This window comes from Microtus oregoni, unplaced genomic scaffold (genome assembly GCF_018167655.1).
Source record: "Microtus oregoni isolate MIOR12 unplaced genomic scaffold, Mior012 000032F_ref0000030, whole genome shotgun sequence".
NCBI classification, from domain to species: Eukaryota; Metazoa; Chordata; class Mammalia; order Rodentia; family Cricetidae; genus Microtus; species Microtus oregoni.
In genome coordinates, this window is record NW_024543091.1 from 10224773 (window position 1) to 10245959 (window position 21187).

Genomic DNA, 21187 nt, shown 5'->3' on the forward strand with positions numbered 1-21187 from the left:
GGAGCAGTCCCAGCTGCAAGCAACCTGAAGGAGGAAGCTGCAGTTGATATTTTCTGCATGTTGTTAGCATCCATACTTGGACTATGGGAAGGCCTTGCCATTCCTCTGAGCCTGACCTGAAGAAGGCCTTTCCACTCTTCTGAGCCTGACCTGGGGAAGACCTTGCCATAGTTCTGAGGTATTAGGGTTCTTGACAAGGTTTATGCTCATGTCAATAATACACATTCACTCAGGACTTTTTCCACTCCCGACATATGAGTAAGGTAGTACATGTATGTGGGGTGGTGCATATATAAGTGTCTGTATATGCATACTGAGGCCAATGAAACACCATGGATGTATTCTCAGGAATGCCACCAATCTCCTTTGAGACAAGGTTTCTCTCTGGCCTGGAGTTTACCACGTGGGCTAGACTGGCTGAATATCAAGCACCAGGGATCCTCCTGTCTCCACACCCTTTGGCTTGGATGCCAAGTCTGTAGGCCACCATGATGACAATTTTATGTGGGTTCTGGGCAATCAAAGTCAGGTCTTCAGAGATCTTTGGCCTCATAGAGCAAGACAACAAACACATGCGCAGATGTCAGATGGCAGCAAATGTTATAGGGTGGTAGAGATGAACATTTTATCTGAATGATCAGGAAACGCCTTTCTGATAAGATGCTGTTTGAAAACACATTGGAAATGAGATCCACTTATAGGACAGAGCAAGTGAAAACTCCTGGCGGAGGGTCACAGTGGGCGAGTTATGGTGAGTCACAGTCAGGGAGCCTGAGCAAGTGTGCAGGCATGAAGAGGGTAGCAGTGGAGGACAAGGTGGAAAGGGAGAAGCTAGTTAAAGACAGGGAAGATCAGGAATTGCAAGTCCTTTGCAATGAGAAAGGCGAAGGGACCTTTGAAAGATCAGTTGATGCGGTTTGATCTGGAAGTGAGTGGCATCTTTTGGAAGTTCAATGGCACAATGTGAGTTACGCTACCATTACTCCGTGGATTGCTTGACTTGGTTGTGCATCCTGAGTTAAGAGTTGTGTGGTATCCATTGCCATCGACTCTGCAGTTTTTGAAAAGGTCTCATTTGACAGAGTAGGTCCTAGTAGCCTCAGGTTCCCAAACAGCTGTTTTCTTTTGGAGGCACTTCAGAATATTTCCATCTAGAGTAAGTCATTTCCCAGTCAGTGATTCGTATCAGCTAACTCTCCACCTGGAGACCCTTTGTTCTTTCTGTGTTCTGGGCATTAACTGTGTGAAAAGGCCCTTTCAATTTTTCCACTTATACTAGACACAAATTTACAGGATACCATTTTTTTAACATGACTGGAGCGATATGTGTCTCTTTGTCAAGTCTGATTATTCTGTAGATTCCACCATTGAGAAGAGGCCCTCTGTGGATGGGTTTGTTGTTGGATGGTGACGGTCTTACAGTAACTCACATTTTATGGACTCTTCTAATGTGCTCCATCTAATTTCTTCATATTTGTTTGCACAGAGACTTAGCAAATTATATTTGCACAAATTAAGGAAATCCTTCAAGAGAACTCCTACTTGGTGCACAAGGATAACAGATTACTTTGAGCACAGAGAAAACAGAGATGAGAAATTTATAAAAAAAAAAAACCAGCCTGTTCTTCTTCCCTGGGAGACAAAAGACCCTGATAAGCAAATGTGTTTGGAGTGTTGAAGCCAGTCCCAGCAGAGCAGCTCATTTGATGGATGCTCTGGCCTAATGCCTTGTAGTTTTTACTTTGCACACAAATCATCTAGGGATCTTTTAAAGTGAAGATTCTAATTCCTATGTTAAGGATGACTGAACATGATTATTTGACATAAAGGAACAACATATTAGGAAGAACAGAAAGGAAGTCACTGTGGAAGTGCCTCCTGTGTGCCCACGTTAGCTCTTCATGCATCATGTATGCTAAAGGCTGTCTGAGGTATACATTGAAAATACATTTGGATGATGGATTTGAGTACATTGAAATAAGGCTGATGTGGTAATAGTATATGGTGTCATTTCTGAAGAGATAGGGACATTAGGAATAGAATGTGGGACTATCCACTGTGAAAAAACACAGTTAAGGATTAGAATGATAACACATCAGGTGGTTTGATATATCAAATGGCTTTTCCAAGATTATATACTCTAATACCTGCATTTCAGAATTGTAGGTCTTGATCCCCTCATCCTGCTATCATGCTTTGGGAGGCAGGAGGCACGGGGCCACCTTCAACTTGATTGCTGTGTACCATGTTTAGAGTTTTAAACTGACCAATAGTGACAGAGTTTGGAAGCTATGATAAAAGTCAGATGATGGGGAACATGAACACTATCAAAGACAATCTCTGCCTGTTTATTCCTTCCCTCTAGTTTGCACTTATGGCCATGAAATACGGACAATTATGCCAAACTATGATATAGAAGCAAAATTAAAAACAAAGAAAGAGGCAATGCCGAATTTAAGAAAAAGCAATCTGTGAAAACCAAATTAGCAATGAATTAGCAATGAAGAATTGGATGACTCAGATACTTCAGGTTGACAAAGTCTGAGATTCAGTTTCTTTCTTTCTTTCTTTCTTTCTTTCTTTCTTTCCCTCCCTCCCTCCCTCCCTCCCTTCCTTCCTTCCTTTTTTTCTCCTAGACAGGGTTTTTCTGTAGCTTTGGAGCCTGTCCTGGAACTAACTCTTGTAGACCAGGCTGGCCTTGAACTCACAGAGATCCGCCTGCCTCTGCCTTCCACAGAAGTACACAGAAAGTAAGGAGTAGAAACCCTGTCAGAGAAGCAACGTGAGGCATTGGTAACAGACTCTGATATCAAACTTATTGCATTTAAGATTTCACACCTGGCAAATTTCCTTCCTTTTTTAATTTTATATTATTTTAACATTTCTGTTATATATATTTGTGTGTGTGTGTGTGTGTGTGTGTGTGTGTCTGTGTGTGTGGTGTGAGTGTGTGTGTGTGTGCGTGCACACTACAGAGAACAGAGGACAGCTAATGGGAGTCAGGTGTTAACTTCTACCATGTGGGTCTTGGAATTGAGTTCAGATTGTTTGGCTAAATAGCAACCTCCTTGACTCTCTGAACCATCTCACTGGCCCCAGAACAGTCTCTTTTCTGATCTCGTCCTTGAAGGTGGTCACAAGTCAGATGGATTCTATACCAATATAACTCAAAACATATAGCAGTATATGAAAAGAGACAGCCACGTTTCTCTGGCTCAGAGATCCAGATCCTCTACCATATAAAATTCTCCTAAATCGTGGTCTCTTCTCTACATGCTGACGCCTGGCTTAAACTCCTAAAGTTTCATGCTGGGTTGGATACCTGTGAGGTTGTTTTGATTTCCTATATTGATTTCATGAAGAAAGTACAGGAATAGGAGAAGGAAGAAGGAGAAATTAGCAGGGCATCTCTTGGAAAACAAGGACATATGTACAACACAGGGTCATGACCCCAACACCAGGCAGTAGAGTTAAAGACTGCCTGAGTGGTGTTTTTATGCTGTTCACTTGAGGAATACTGTTCACATGCTTGTTAAATAACTGAGTACTACTGGCTCATTTTTTTTTTTTTTTTGTATCTGGAGATAAATCAGTTTCTTAAGTCAGAGCTATTTCTCAGCCTGGAGAAGGAAAACACTTTCTCAACCTGCATTTCCCCACTTGACGTATACATGGAAAACAAACTAGGGAAATAGCTACTGATAAAAGTATTAGAGTGTGACATTTATTCAAGACTCAAAATACATCAAGCGTCTTATAGAGAAGAGAGATAGATGTAGTCTCTTAAGGCTTAACTTTATAGAGTAGAGAGATAGATGTAGTCTCTTAAGGCTTAACTTATGAGCACCAGCTTTGACTAGGTCGGTCTCATTTACTGTTTTCTAGGAGGCATGAGGTTGAGAAGAATAATTGTAATCGTAGAGAAAAGCTCAAAGACTGGCACAATTCTTTTTATTGAAATTTTACTTGGCATGTTTTCAAAACATATCAATCATTTTGAGTTATTTGAGAATGTGACAAGATGTTACACTCTATGGTCATTTAGAAATTGCCCCAGGTGAAAGAAACCCCCTCTCATATTGTCATGGAGTACCATTTCATGAGTTCCCGGTGACTGATGTTAGTTAAGGCTATTCTGAGACAAACTACATCAGATGGAATTTAATGTACAAGGAGAGGACAGTCCTAGGAAGCTAAGGGACCCGAAGCCTAGCTGGGCACCTGAATGCTTTGGTATTCACTCCCAAGGCTCTTCTCTCTGGGATTCAGCTTCAGAAAGTGTCTTCATTTCAGTAAATCTGCATTTTAAGTTAAATTAGGGAATGGTATAGTTCCTGCGTTGACACAAAACTATTGCAGATAAGACAGCTTTCTCTATCACATTCTATTTCTAGACCTAGTTCAGCCATGTATAATATGAGTGTGGCTTAGACACAATATGGGTGGACATTCCAAGGTCCTCTATATCTTTACTGTCTATTGTAGAATGGGAACTCAAAAATATTTTTCAAACAAAAGGTAGAGGAACACGTTTGGTGTGGTTTTGCAATTTTAAATCATGATAGGAGATCTTTATGACTCAGTTGCTATCATAATCAGTGAACTAATTGATTATAATTTGTTTTTTTTTTTTTTAATTTTTTAAATAATTTTTTTTATTAAGAAAAGAAGAAAAAAAAACATAAACAAAAAACAAGTTTCCACCTCCTCCCAGCCTCCCATTTCCCTCCCCCTCCTCCCACCCTTCTCCCCCTCCTCCCACCCTTCTACCCCTCCCCCCACTCCTCTCCCCCTCCCTCTCCAGTCCACAGAGCAGTCCAGGTTCCCTGCCCTGTGGTAAGTCCTAGGTCCTCCCCCCTCCGTCCATATCTAGGAAGGTGAACATCCAAACTGGCTAGGCTTCCACAAAGCCAGCACATTAAGTAGGATCAAAACCCCGTGCCATTGTCCTTGGCGTCTCATCAGCCCTCATTGTTCGCCATGTTCAGAGAGTCCGGTTTTATCCCATGCTTTTTCGGTCACAGTCCAGCTGGCCTTGGTGAGCTCCCAGTAGATCAGCTCCACTGTCTCAGTGGGTGGGTGCACGCCTCGTGGTCCCGACTTCTTTGCTCATGTTCTCCCTCCTTCTGCTCCTCATTGGGACCTTGGGAGCTCAGTCCAGTGCTCCAGTGTGGGTCTCTGTCTCTGTCTCCATCCATCACCAGATGAAGGTTCTATGATGATATGCAAGATATTCGTCAGAATTGCTCTCGGATAGGGTCATTTCAGGTTCCCAATCCTCAGCTACCCAAGGAACTAACTGGGAACCTCATGTTGGGCACTTGGGAGCCCCTCTAGGGTCAAATCTCTTGCTCACCCTAAAGTGGTTCCCTTAACTAAGAATTGTGGTTCCGTGCTCCCCTATCCACCTTTCCTTTATCCCAATTCTCCTGATTCCCCAAATCCCCCCTCCTTCCCTTCTACCTTTTCTCTCCCCATCTCCCCTTACCCCCATCCCACCCCACCCCCAAGATCCTAATTTTCTCCCCGGCAATTGGGTCTACTTCCCTTAGCCAAGAGGATAACTATATGTTTTTCCTTGCAATTTGTGAGAGAATTTGGGTAGCAACAATAATTATACTTACTCATTTTTAATAGTGTTTCTCTCCCCCCCCCTTTTTTTTTAAAAAAACATGTCTCCTTCATGTAGACTAAGCCTGGAGTAATTCGCCCAGTACCTGTAAAATCTAAACTGTTACTGAGAAAGGAGGAAGAAGTCTATGAACCCAATCCCTTCAGTAAATACCTTGAAGACAACAGTGACCTGTTTTCTGAGCAGGTGAGTATACACATAAGACGGCATTTCCTATTACATATAATAAATGCCTGTATAAATTAACAATAGCATATGTGCAAGAAAATATGTTGAATAGGTTCTATCACTGGTAATGGAAAAGATCATTTTGTATACAAATAGAAATTCTCTGTAATTCAGTTATTCATTATTATTTTGAAACATCTCAATGCTTTTCCTAAAAGAAAACACTGTCTATCCCATGAAGGTGCTATGTGGGAACCTGCAGCATTCATCTCAAGACCGTATAAGCATGTTGTGAATAGCCACATGACACTGAGTTCTTCTTTTGGAGGCAGCTTATTTTTGAGATTATATGATAGTTTAGATTTGTTAGAGTTGACGAAAATACCATTGTCCAGATTCTTATTAACAATAAATTTGAGGGGTGATGCAATTCTTCCCTTCCCGAGGGTGCTAATTTACTTTATAGGGCAAAAATCATGTCTCTGCTGTCCGTAGAGAGCGCATGCTCTATGTGCATTTTATGTCCTGAATGCTGGGAAAGGGAGAAAAAAACTGCCAGTGGCAACTTTCTACAATCAAAGGAAAATATGGCAATGTGTATATACACATACTATAAAACATCAGGACCTAGAGAGATGGTTCAGGAGTTAAGAGCACTCATTACTGATGCTGAGGGCCCTGGATCAGTTTCCAGCACCCACACGGTGGCTCACAACTGTTTGTAAGTGTATTTGTCGGCATCTGATGCTTCCTTACGGCTTCCTTCAGTACTGCATGCACATGGTGTTCCAATAGTAGCAAGTCAAACTCTTCTGTACTTAAAACAAAAGTAAGTTAAATCTTTCAAATCGATACAAACTTCATTTTCTCACCAAAGACAAATTGTACATCTCTATTTGTCTTATTTAAAGAAGCAAATGGGCATGGGCTCTACATTTTTTTAGACTTAAATGTTAAGTAGGTAAGCAACATAAAATGAAAAATGCTGGATACAACAGTACATGTAAATTAATTTCATTTCATAATCTATAATGAGTAAATTAATAAAAGAACATAGGTATTATATCCTCTTTAAACATTGAATTTAAAAGTGATAGCTAGCAGTATTTTTTAAAATTTTGTTTAATTTGATTAATTTATTTTACATACCAACCACAGTTTCCCGCCTTCCTGTCCTCTCATTCCCCCCTCCACCTGTTCTCTACCCCTCCCCATCCACTCCCCCTCTGTCTTGCTTCAGATTGGGTAAGGTCACCCATGGGAGTCAACAAAGTATAGTATATTAAGTGGAGGCAGGAATAAGATCCTCCCCCTTATGTCAAGACTGGGCAAGGCATCCCACCATAGGAAATAAAGGTTCCAAAGACCCAGCTCATTCATTAGGAACAGGTTCCGGTCCCACTGCTAGGGAAGCTACAAAAGACAAACCTACAGAACTGCCACCCACAAGCTAGCAATATTTTTAAAATGTAAATTATGTTTGTATTTGTAAGACGTAAGTAATGTTTCGTGGGCTATGTGTAAGCTCCTTGACCCTGGAAAGATGTTTTCCCTCCAGCTTCCATTTCTTAGTTGTGAGGATCAAGCTTTTTAATGGATCCAAGATTTAGATTACTTTAAATGATTGATTTGCCTTGAGTGGATCTTAAATCTTTATGTAACTGAGTCCTCATAGTTTCTCATGGATGACCCATGGTTTATTCCCGGAATGAGATGGAGACGGTGAACTCTTTCTCTGTTCCAGCCCCCTGAGAGGCTCAGATGGCAGGACCTCCTGATGCATGAGTTCAAGTCCCGAGGACAGCTCAGTGAGATCTCATTTCAGAAACGAGAGGAAAATTAATATTAAAACATTTTCCAGTTTATTTCTGGTCACTTTGTGGAACTGTTCAGGTCTTATGAGTTTGAATCTTTAAGGAGGTTTAGAGACAGACAGCCTATGTCCATTTTGGGGAGAAAGTTTATTGGTATGGAATTTATCATGGTTAGTTCTATACATTACATAATTAGAAATTCCTGTTAGCAAACCAAATTTAATGTCAATAAAGCATGTATAAAATACATACTGTTTGTTCAACACTAATGTTTTTTAAAGATTAATGTGACATTTAGGGTTAGGAATTCATTGCATAAAGGTTTTTAGAATATAATGTAGTATTTATGTAGGAACGAACTACAGATGTTAAAATAAATTTCACATATTATTATCCATGCAATTATATTCCTCAGAATTTGATTAACTGCTATAAAATAAAGATTTATACTTTTTATCTAATCTTGAAGCTTAATTTTCCCCAAGAAAGCTCCTTTGTAGCATATCAGGTTAATTTGTCTGTAATTATCCCCTTCATTGTCTTGTGGAATGATGAATTCCATGTATTGTGCAGGAGATTCTTGTCATTGAAAAGAATTGATGCTTTTCCTTTTTCACCACTCTTTTGTGATCATGCAAGTCTAAAGCTTAATTTTTGTTATTACTTACACCTGTGCATTTCCAGATAATTGTATGAAAATATCTGGATTTTTTTCAAATATTTGTGGACTGCAGGCATAATTGTGTTTACACTTTCTTTCATTAATTAATTCTCTCATATATCCTTGTTTGAGGGCAGGATATCTTACTTAACAGGATACTACAGGATGATAAGAACTAAAAGAAATCTAGCATTCTATTTACATGTGAATTCCAAAGCTCTCTTGGTCTCATTTGCGGGCTGTGTGGAACCCTGAAGCCACTGCACAGCCAGGAAACGCACGTTTGCTCAATTGCTTTCTAGATGTTGAGCACGATGTATAAATCCTTTGTGTCCAGAATCTACAATGAAACAGATTGCAAAGTTAGCTCACAGATGTGCGTAGTTAAGTCCACTTAAAAAATTGGTATCAAGGGCTCATGATACCAAGGGTGCTGGCATTGCTCTTTCACCAGAACTTCATCTGAAGACATTCATGTTCAGCTCCGCTAACTTCTGTTCTCTCTCAATCTGCCATAGAACAAATCGAATGTTTCCAAACTTGGTTAATCTCATTCGCCCATGTAATAGAAAATTCCTTAGGCAGAGAGCCAGCCAAATTGAAGCAGCTCACATTCACTAATCTCTCTCGTACCGGGGGCAGTTCCACATGACAGGAGATGTTGGATGGGATGGTTAAGTTCATAAATTTTCCTTAGCAGGTTGCCTGCCATAAAATATGATTTCAAAACGCTGTTACAAAGTGTCAGATGCAAAGATGATGGGCCTAAGCAGAGATGTATTTATCGTAGCTCAAATGGTACAGCTGGGCAGCCTATTGAATAGATTAGGAGCTGAAAAATTGTCTGGAAATAGCTTCTCACAACTAAAAGCAAAGTTTGAGACTATAGCAAAATCTAGCAATTGAGACTTTTTAATTTAATGGTTTTTACATCAAAACATCCTAGGGCAGACAGTATCATTCTGCATTAAATGGATAAAACAAAACAAAACATAACAATCAAAATTCTTTTGAATGAAGCTTATGCTTTTCTGAAATGAACTCCAAATCAATTAGTGTATCAACTTATGGTCCTTTTGAATTATTACAAAGAATCTTCACATTCTACCCTAAATATATGGATTTACAGGGACTTACAATGATGACCATGTATTTTGAAAAGTACTCCCATTGATAACTAAAGGCAGAGTTAGAAATAATGACTGGCATTGATTGGTCTAGTGAGCAAGTTGCAGGTGCAGAGATCTGAGAGAAAATGGTGTTAAGTTTGTTTTGATGATTTGTGAGCATGCAAAATAAACAATGACTTGCTGATCATAGAGCCAATCTACTTAGGTAATGGTGTTTTCTCCACCAAATATTTTCATTTTAAAATTAAAAACTTAATTAATTTTTACAAAGAAATATATGAAATATTTTTCTTCTTTATATTAATAATGCAATCCCTGACATTAGATATGTTATTCCCCCGGTGAAGTCTTGGAGAGCCAAACTTGAAGGTCTAGACTGAAACAAAGTAAGACTCCTATTGTTTGACTTGACTTAGCCAAAGACACCTTCTTTTTCTTTATGAGAAAGGGTGTTTCCTAGCACATAAGCCCTTTCCATCTCATTTTCCTTCTGATATGTTTCAGTGGAGAAGAGGATGTGTTTTGGTTAAAATGATCATTTTGAACAGTGGTTTTCAACCTATCGGCCACAACCCCTTTGGAGTTGACTGATCTGTTCACAGGGGTCATGTATTAGATACGTGATTGTAATTCATCACAGTAGCAAAATTACAATTATGAAGTAGTAATGAAAGTAATTTATGGTGGTGGGTCACCACAACATGAGGAACATGCATGAAAGGGTCACAGCATGAGGAAGGTTGAGAATGACTGCTCTAGAGAATTCTCTTCCCTAGCATCCACAGAAACATAAAAAGATCACTGCGAGGAAAGCTCCTCTTTGTATTCATCTCATTCCTTTTCTGCCCCTGATATTTTTAAACATTCAACTTGTCTCCCTTCCCTCCCAATTTCCCTCTGTTTGATATTCCAATTTGATGATGATGTGAGCAACTTTCAGGTTTTCTATTTAATTATCCTTCAAGTTATATATTAACTGTGACCTCCACCTGCCCTTCCTGGCTCCACCCAGGTGAAATAACAGGCAAATATCTTTGTCACGGATAAGGTGAACAATGCCTCCTTTTATACAGAATGACAGAAATTACCACTTTTTCAAAAGTCATTTTCAATCAAGGTGGTTCAGTCTCTTCTGTCACAAATAACAGTCAAAGTATGATGAAATTTTGGTTCATATTTTCATGTAAGATGTTTACATGAACTGTTTTAGGTATAGAAATGACTAAACAACTTAGACTGTTTCAAGAAGTGAAAAACAGAATCTTTATGTAGTGTTACCTTCATTTCGAAAGGTTAATCCATAAGGTTTGGCTTTTCTCAAATAGTGCTATCTTTGTTTAGCGTTTCTCCCTCCATCCCCTCCCTCTATTCCTCTCTTCTTTATACTCTTCACTTTATATATATAATTTATCATGTAATAGATAACATAAGAAACCAATTTTCTCACTTGTATTTATTAAAACATGTCCCTTTGAGAGAATAATATTTCTCCTCCAGGGTATAATCAGATATGCTCACTTCATATTTAAGCTTTCATTACTCTTTTTTGAGGATCAAATTTCTCTTGACCTTGTTTTCACATCAAAACTGAAAAATCATAACCGAAGCATGGTAATTTTTGTTTCCAGAATTAATGTTGCTAAGAGAGACTTCTTTTTTTATCCCATCTTATCTGATGTAAGTAGGGGTAAGAATCTTTAAAAGATTTTGTTTTTTAAGTAAATTCACTAAGAAGTTGACTTGCTTACTTCTGTTGCCACAGTACATGGCCTTACTAAGGAGTAATTGGTGGTGCTGCAGCACCTGATAAACCCTCATTCACCAGGGGAAGATAATCTTTGTGAAAACTTTGCATAGATGTGTCCTCAAACTTGTGTTACCCATCATTACTCAAGAGTTTGGCCATTGCCATATTTAGAATCTCTCCTAGAAAGTGCAATTCAGTTTTAAAATAAGAGCCTTGTTAAAATAGATTTTCTAAATTCCATTTTGAGTTTGTTCCTAAAAGAATTAAACAATAAAACTTCAGAACAGAAGACAGTTGTATGAAATGGATGCGATTCACAGGTTAGAGCGTTAGAGAATTTGTCTGGTCTTGTGGGAGGATGCATTCTTCCCTGTCTCTTCACAGGAATCTCTAGGTCACCTTGAACTGAGAGTCAAGGCAGCCTGTGTCTAGCACTGCAGAAATTGTGATCACATGCCTTTGGTACAGCTATGTCTCCTGGCTTAAGACAGGATACTGCCTATGCTTATCTCCATCTTTGTCTGCACAGTTTCTGACTCCAGCTTCCCTGGGAGGTTTGTCAGATGACCATTAAAAATGTGGGTAGTGCCAGAGGATCAGGGAGCTTGCTGTGAAGGTGTGTCTCCTAGTGATGTCAGAAGCTACGCTCACCATGTCTTACCAGCATGACTTGAGTTCAAGCTGCAAAACACATTTTAAAAGCTGTGTGTATTAGCAGGGACTTGCAATCCCATCAGGGATTGTGGGGACAGACATGCTTCCTGGGACTCCCTGGCTGGCTTGGTAGAATGTGGAAGTGAAGATCTCGGGACATTTTTTTTTTTTATTTTTGCCTCAGTCTCATTCATTGCTGTGGGTCTGTTTGTTTACATCCTTCTTAATTAATATTGGTAGGGCACATATGTCTTAGAATTTACCCATTTCATCTAGCTTTTCTAGATTTTTATAATACAAGTGTTCAAAATACTCCCTGTTGATTCTCTGTATCACATTGCAATTCACATTACTCTTATTTTATTTCTAATCATGTCAGATCACTTTTGGTTGTGGTTAATTTTTGCTAGTAGTTTGTGAATACTGTTAATTTTTCCAAAGAATCAACTATTTGACTGAATCTATATTTTAATTTATTATTTTGATTTAATATAAGTATATTACTTACTCCCCATTTTCTTTCCCTCCCCTTCCATTTCCACATCACCCAAATTCACAGCCTCTTTAGCCATTGTTTTTTTCACATACATCTAAGTGAATAAACACATAAATGCAACCTGAGTTGTTCAATGTTGCCTGTTTCTAGAACTAACCAATGGATATTGAATAAATAATCAGAGGACTCAACCTCGGAGGAAGACCAATTCTCCTTCTAAAGGTGCAATATTGGTACTTCTTTCTTTGCATTAACCAAAAGTTGTCTTTATTGTTCTTTAAACTCTATTTCATTAATTTCTGCTCTGATCAAGAATGCTTTTTTCATTCTTAATGTATTTATGTAGTTTCTGTAATTTATCTTGACATTGATTTTTAACTTTATTGAATTATGGTCTCATAAAATACATGACTTTTTTCCCAACTCATTTGTGTTTGGTAAGATTTGATTTGTGGTGTAGAATTGCACTTTGATACTCTGATCTATCATGTTTCTCCAACAGAATTTTCATATTCAATGTTCTAGATATTTGAAACCCAAATACTTTGTATCTCAAATATTACCTCTGCCATGGTCCTCAAAATGTACTTTGAAACAAACAAACAAATGACTATCTTTTGCATGCAAGTATGTCCTATTATTACCACCTAAGTATTAAGTTGAAGTTCATCTTTAGCTTTCTTGAGTAATAGGAAGGACAAACGTGAACAAAAGTGTTCAAGCACATGAGCCACCATCTTCCTAACCCTCCCCACCATGTACTGCTGGACACCATTGTTCTGCTATCACTTTCTGTGAGTTTGACTTTTTTGTATTTTATGTGTAAGATATGCAGTATTTATCCTCTTGTGACTTATTTTCTTGTGATTGAAATAATGTTTTTTTCTTCATCCATGTTGTTGAGAATGGCAGGATTTCCTTTGTTACGAATGCTTACTATTTTATTGCTTCAGTTCACATATTCTTTATCTATTCCTCATTGACAGCTCCTAAGCTGCTACCATATCTTGGTTGTTATGAAGAAAGTTGCCATAAGTCAATGAAATGACTGTGGCCATGGGTTCTGGATGCTTTGGAGGGATACAGTTTTAAAATGTCTGTTTGAAAGTCATTGTAATTGTGGAGGAAGGAGATTGACTTCTGAGTGTATCTCCTTTCCATTTTGAGAGATCACAGCAGCTTTCTAAATAAGTTACCTTATCATTTTCTCAATCTAAAAAAATCCTCTAAATATGTGAATAGTATAAGATGTGAAATAAACCATAGAAATAGAAAAGCAAGAGACTCAGTATATAACCCTCTTTTGCTAATGCGATAAGGAACTGTCTATTTTTTCCTTCTGTTGTTGAGTGTCTGCATCAACAATCTTCATACTGATCCATTTGCTTTGTGAAACTGTCAGACCCCACACACTTTAAATACTATGACCCAAAGTCTATCTTGAAAGTTAGGTTGCACATCTATGTATGTATATATAATTAGAAATAGCTAAACATATATGCTAAATTTTTCTTGATTCACAAGTTCGTATATTTTTTGGTTCCCATCAGTTTTCAAAATAGATGTGTTAGTTTAAATATGTCTGCTTTTAAAATGCACACAACTTCATCAAAACTGAGGTTTATGAACCAGAACTTGTGCCTCAGATTTATAGTTAGGAAGCCTTATTTGCTAGACAGATCTTCATAACGTGTGGCCAGGCGGAATCTCTTAGTATTGTGTATATAGTATTGTGAGTTCCGCGATAGTATCTGTAAAGTAGCGAATTCATTCTGGATAAAGGATTTATTCTTCCATAAGATACTATAACTATCCTTGACTTTAACTGGCCGCTGCCTTAAATTAGAAGAGAAGACAGATTTTATGATTTTGATTTTGAACAGTTGCTAATATAATTTACTGCTCCAATAAAGAGTTGGCAGATGCCTAGAGCATGGAGTTTGGGCTCCAGGACTCCACCACTGCCCTGGGTCACACACTTGGCCTGTGTTCTGTAGATAATGTTCAACACGAGGGGTCAGCATCATTGCAGAGACAGGGATTTTCATGATCACTTCCAACCTACAGTGAAGGGAGTGACTTTTAAAATGCTAGTAACAGAACAAATGAGTCTGAGATCTGCAGTCTTTAATGAGAAGTACTCAAAGTGCCTTAAAATGCTCCTTTATTGCTATGGAAGTGGCTTTTGAAGTTAAGAGTTTAATGGTTGAGGAGAAGGTAACCTTTTCCTAGAGTAGCCAGTGCCCCAGACAAGACTGTGACATTAATTTTCTGATGTCTCTGTCAATTAGGCTGAGCCAAATCAATTTGCTTACCACATATTTGTCTGCTAATTTTTCTTTAATGAATAGGATATTATTGCTCCGTACTCCCATGTCTTCTTGAAGTTTTGCCGTGTACCGTATATCAAAACAGATGAAAATAATTTGCTTCTTTTCAATAATCAAACTTAAATAAGGCTTAAAGTTTGTTGAATTTTTAAAAAGTAATTTTGTACTGAAGAGAGCAATTATGAGGAGAGCAAGAAGTGGTTTGAAACATTTTACCAGAAATAGCTACACTGCCTATTTTACTAACAAGAACACATATGAATTTTGTCCTTTAGAAAGTAGAGCTTGAAGATTCATATGCTGAATAGTGAGGTGGAGGGGAATGACAATCCCTTCAGATCATTTAGAAAACTGATTTCCACAGCGACAAACTGAGCACAAGATAATTTATTAGGATAAGACAGGATGTAGATGAAACCTGAGAGGTTATTAATGTGCTCTGATAATAAACTGAAAAAGGAGTCTGAAACCATGGCCTAGGGTCAAAATCTGGTCCACCAGCATCTTTATACACAAGTTTATTGGAAGATGACTGTTCCCGTTTACCTGCATTTTGTCAAGGCTGCTTTCACGCGATTGTGGCAATGTCAAGTCTTGGAATACCTAGGTGTGCAGAGCCTACAACATCCATGTGTAGTAATATGAGCTGCGGGGGTGCATCCCCGGCACCCAGCCGCCCACATGGCTAGCTCTAGCTTATGCCCCGAAATAATTACACGGAAACTGTATTCTTTTAAACACCACTTGGCCCATTTCTATCTAGCCTCTTCTAGGCTAGCTCTCGCACCTGGACTAACCCATTTTTCTAATAATCTGCTGTAGCCCACAAGCTGGCTTACCAGGAATGATCTTAACCTGCGTCTACCTGGAGTGGGAGAATCATGGCGGCTCACTGACTCAGCTTCTTTCTCCCAGCCTTCTGTTCTGTTTTCTCCACCCACCTATGTTTTAACCTAAGAGGGCCAAGCAGTTTTTTTATTTCTTAACCAATGAAATCAACAGATTGATATATGACACTCCCACATCATCCATGCACTGATCCCTTACAGTGTGCAGCTTCCACTTAAAGTAGGGAGGTTTGTGCTTTGTTCATTATCCTCTGTAGACTAAGTGCTAAATGCTTGGAACTCAAAAGGGTATTCAAAGTGAAGCCTCATGGGAGACCAGGGCTGTCTGGGTGGGCACAGTATATTTTTTCTTAATCCTGTTGCGTCTAATTATATTTCATAAGAGTTACTCCTGTATTTGTCATTTTAGTATTTTAACTAAAAAAATTCTGACAAAATAGATTCCCTTTTTTATGGTCAAGCAAAACTTTGCAATAATCTAGGTGAAATTAATTACTACTGATATAAGCATAAATAACAAAAAATACTATGTGCATTATAAGCTTATCAACCATCAATAGAAATTTAAAATATTGAATTTGACAAGTAGACCAGTCTTTTAACTATATCAATCATTTGAAATATAGACATTTATCTATACCCTCTGTGAGTACATCTAACCCTAAGTGTATAATTTTGTCTTGCATTGTAACCAATAATACAGCTTCACAATAAGATACTTACAGAGTCAGAAACTCAGGGCATGAAGGGCCTATGAAGTTGTCAGTATTGTTTGGAGACAGCATACTCAAGATGTATAACATTTAAAAGAATTATTGAGGTAAATAAAGTTCTCTTTACAGGAAAAACATAAAAATGTGGACAACCAAACTTAGAAAGGGATAAGTCTATTCTTCTTGTCATAATAAATATACTATAGAAATGTGATATGATTAATGGAAATCTCTTGTAATCAAACATTAAGAAAATACATAGGAATAAACCTTAGATTTGTGGGAAAATGAGTAATGAAGAATTTGTAATGAGGAATTTAACTATACTGAGTTTTATTATGTGTCTACATCAGAATCTACACTTTAAAACATTTTCATATTATCACATAAAATCTCTAAATCTGAAGCACAAAAAAAGTGACATTCTTGAGCCTTAAGGGAAAACTAGCAAAAAGCACAGGCTAAAGTAAACAGCCTTATTAATAAAGGCACTGTTTATAGAAAAACATGGATCATGTTGAGAATATATTTTTTTATCCTTTTTATTAGATTTTTAAAAAATACCAATACAAGTTCCCACTCCAACCTCCCATTCCCTTCGCACACCCTCCCACCCACCCCCATCCAGTCCTCAGAGAGTGTAAAGCACATTGCTTTGTGGAAAGTCCAAGGAAGATTGCAGTAAGAAGGTGCAGTTATATTAAGAACCACAGATAAGAATGATGATATAGAAGAATTAGACCAAAGAGATGGTGTAATGGGTATGGTACTGTCGCCCAAGCATGAGGTCTTGAGTTCAGATCCCCAGATGGAAGGTAGCTGTGACAGCATGGCCTGTAACCCCAAAACTGGGGCAAAGGGCCAGAGGGGAGACAGGTGACTCTTGTGGACTTGCTGCTCATCCAGTCTAGCCAATAGGATGATGATGATAAAAGATAAGATGGAGATCCAATTGAGGAAGACATCATAAAGTCTACCTCTGAGCTCTGTTTGCACTTACACAAACACCTTCAGAATGGGCCATATTTCCTTAAGTCAGTCAATATTTTTTCCTAATGCTAAAGGATAAAACTCAAAAGGAAAATATAACCAGAGTATCTAAATGCTAAATTTAATATCCATATATAAAATTTTGATCACATGAAAATGTATTACTGACAAAACTTTTTAAATTATTTTTTCAGCTTACGACAGAGAAAATGGAAAACACAAACACTGATGTTCTGACTTGCATCTAATAAGTAGATTTTGAATTCTTTAATCTCACAACCAATGCCAAGCAAGACAAAAAGCTATTCTTTAATATTGTAAATCTTTATGATAGGACAAATAGAACCTTCTAATAATTGTTAAAATTGAAATGAGACATGCAAATTTGTCAGACCACAAAAGTTTACGCAGTAACAAACTGAGAATCCCCACTGAGTTTCCTGACATTTGTGTGTGTATATACACACACATAACACACATACATATATATGTATATATATGAAATATTTGCTTTGCAATGAATTTTTAACTAAGGAGGAAATTCAAAATAAAATGTCTATTTTTCTTCTTTATACCTACTTTTATTAATTTCTAAATAACAAATAAAAGTTATATATATTTTAGGTATAAAATTTGATGTTTTGATATTTTTATAGATTTTAAATTAGTCTCAATCATAGTAGCATATCTATTACTCCACATATAACCCTTAATACTTGTTGTTATTGCTATTTTGGGAAGAATGTTTTGGATTCATCTCTCAGCATTTTCAAATATAGTACAGGGTTGCCAGTTATAGAATTGTTGTATAATTTAGACCTCCCTAACTCATTTAATTTGCTTAAGTGAGGCTATATGCCCTCTGGCCAGCATCTTACATATATCTAACTGCTGATTCCAGTCAGCCTACATTGTAGCAACACACCAGAACTTCTTGTTCTTCTCCAACTGTAGCTTAGTGCCCACCAATCAACATTTCTCATTACACATCCTGCCTTCTCCCCATCCTTTGTTAACTGACATTCTACTCTTTGTTTCTATGAAGTCAACTCTTCCAGAGTGCACAATATATTATTTATATAACTCAGTGCCTGTTAGTATTTGGCTTTTTCACTGAACAAAACAACAATAAAAATCTCTTGTCTGAAGTTTCTGTCCTGTCCAGTCCTGCAGCCATTAAGACCCAAAGAAATCACACAGAGGTCTACATTAATTATAAAATGATTGGCCTATTTGCCCAGGCTTTTTTCTTTAACTCTTATAACTTATATTAGCCCATAATTCTTGTCTGTGTTAGCCATGTGGCTTGGTGCTTTTTTCAGAGAGGCAGTCACATCTTGCTTGCTCTGTGTATGAATGACAACTGCAGACCTACTCTTCCCAGAATTCTCCTGTTCTCATTGCCCCACCTTTACTTCCTGCCTGGTTGTCCTGCCTATACTTCCTGCCTGGCTACTGGCCAATCAGTGTTGATTTAAAATACAAGTGACAGGGTACAGACCATTGTCCCACAGCAAAAACTTTTGTTACAAATGACAGGACTCCGTTCTTAAAGGATAGATAGTGTTTCATGCTGTGTACATATTATGTTTTCTTCATCTATGTATTTCATCTATGTATCAGTTGATGGTAAGCTTAAATATTTTTCATTATAATTTTTCAGAATATTTATTTGAATCAATTTTTGTAGATGATATAAGGGTCCAATTTCATTCTTCTACATGTGTTCATCCTGTTTATACTTTGACATCTTTATGAAAGGTCATGATGGATTTAACTTTGGGCTCTCTACTCCATTTCATTGGCCTGGGCGTCTCCTCTACACTGTTATCACAGTATTTGATTATTAAAGCTTTGTGATTTATTGTGAAACCAGACAATATGTCCTTTGGCATCCTAAAAGTGATGTTAGAGACTGTATCTGGGTTCATAAAATAGAGAAATGTTATTTACATTGTCTTTTTAGATTGTTCTATGTTTTGATGTTTTAAATAATTATTGGTAACTTCATAATAATACCAAGGCATGTTCTTAAATAATAAAATAGAATACAATTAAAAAACAGTTTAATGTCTATCTAAGAAAACATACTGAAATATTAGTACTTAAAACTGTTATTTATTAGACTGCTCTAGAGGTTGCTAAAATAGTCTTTGAGAAAAAAATGTATAATTGTCAATATGCTTAATGAAGAAAAGAAAGAGAATAAAAGATAATTGATTATTCACTTTCGAAAATCTAACAATACCAAAGCAAAAACCACAGAGACGTTTAAAGAAAACATTGTTTAGAAAAACGATCATTATCTGCTGCATATATAAAACAAGAGAATGGAGTTAAAATTGAGACTAGATAGCTAAAAAGGAGAAAACTGTATAAATAACAAACAAGAAATTTACTTTTTGAAAGTTATATGAAATAGCAAGCTGTTTTTAGGAGAGTAGTTGATGTGGGAGTGATTTCTTATTAATAAAGAAACTGCCTAGACCCATTTGATAGGCCAACCCTTAGGTAGGCGGAGTAAACAGAAGGGAATGCTGGGAGAAAGAAGCTGAGTCAGGGAGTCGCCATGATTCTCCCACTCCAGACAGACGCAGGTTAAGATCATTCCTGGTAAGCCAGCTCTTGGGCTACACAGATTAATAGAAATGGGTTAGATCAATATGTAAAAGCTAGCCAATAAGAAACTGAAACTAATGGGTCAGGCAGTGTTTAAAAGAATACAGTTTCCGTGTAATTATTTTGGGTAAAGCTAGCCGGGTGGCGGGACACAGCCTGCCGCTCCGTATTTCAACAAGTAGTAAAATGGGAGAAAATATAAAATACAAAATTAAAAGTGAACATGAAAATAGCTAACAGAACAGAGGTCACTCGAAGTTCAATACTCTTCACCTTTTACAGTGGCGAATCCAAAGGAGATAATTTGTGACAGATATGTAAAATTTCAGAGCTATATTTCCTGGAGTAGTCCACCAAACCAGTTACCAAAAGAGAAACAAGGAAAGTGGTGTAAGTTGCTCTCAAGAGCACAGATGACAGTGCTGTAGACAGTTGTGGGTGATCTTCATCTAAGAATGTCCACTTAAGTATTTCATGTAGCCAGCAAAGCTTGTCATCATCACCCAACAGGGAGTTCACAGAAAGGAAACAGTTCACATTCAGCTATGAGCAGCCATGTGAACATCTCACTTTCACCCACACAGAATCCAGGAGTCCCTTAAGCTACAACCCAGCAGGTAGGATTGATTCTAGATATGCAAGGAAGGAATAGAGTTTCTCTCTGTAGACTTTTAAGGGTCACTTTCATCAAACAGAACCTCTCAGGTGACTCAAAAGAGGATGGAGAATTGAACACCATCTCTAAATTTGCTCCCCATCAATATTTTTTTTCTTAAAATTTACTCTGTGGGTGTGTTTTTATAACAGTGCTCACAAAGTCAGGAAAACGATTAGGACACAAGACAACAGAATGTTAGAGGCTTAACAGCATTTTGATGCGGTGAAACTGATGTGACAGAGGCAGAAACTAAATCCTGAGCTGGCTCCTGAGATATCCAAGCCTTCTTCCATCCCTGCCTTAGCGCTCTCAACAGGCTAAAGATTTAGATGTGCCTGATGATAACCTCCCAGAGGAGATAAAAGAACAGCCGATAAAATAAGAAATAATAAAACCAGTTATTTCATATCTACACCTAAGCCCCTGTTTCTCAGTGGCTGGCATTCTCCCTTCCTTTTAGCTTAGAGAAAATTGTGTTTCAGACTGAAGAGACACCTGGCACAACACAAGGCATTTGGGCTTTCCAGGAAATGGCACAGCCCGAAGCCTTGTGCCTCATGTTGATACCCTTTCCTTTTTTTCTCCTACTGCATCTCAGAATACTATAGCCCAGCCTGTTTTATCTGCCAGTAATTGTTCTTTTGACCTTCAGCCTGGTGGTTTGGAAAGTTTTGAGTGAGCGATCTGACCAGTCCAAAGAAGAAAACCCAGAAATTATTGAGATTTC

At 37.7% G+C, this 21187-nt stretch overlaps 1 protein-coding gene across 24 annotated transcripts in view; it reads left to right on the forward strand.

Moving 5' to 3' along the window:
* LOC121466166 (muscular LMNA interacting protein) overlaps positions 1-21187 on the forward strand; it is a 233038-nt gene that overhangs the window by 166804 nt on the left and 45047 nt on the right. For all 24 annotated transcript variants that reach the window (XM_041679752.1, XM_041679759.1, XM_041679765.1 and 21 more), the window contains one exon: positions 5690-5818. In XM_041679752.1, coding sequence (XP_041535686.1) covers positions 5690-5818 — 129 coding nt within the window. The remainder of the gene's footprint in view (positions 1-5689; positions 5819-21187) is intronic.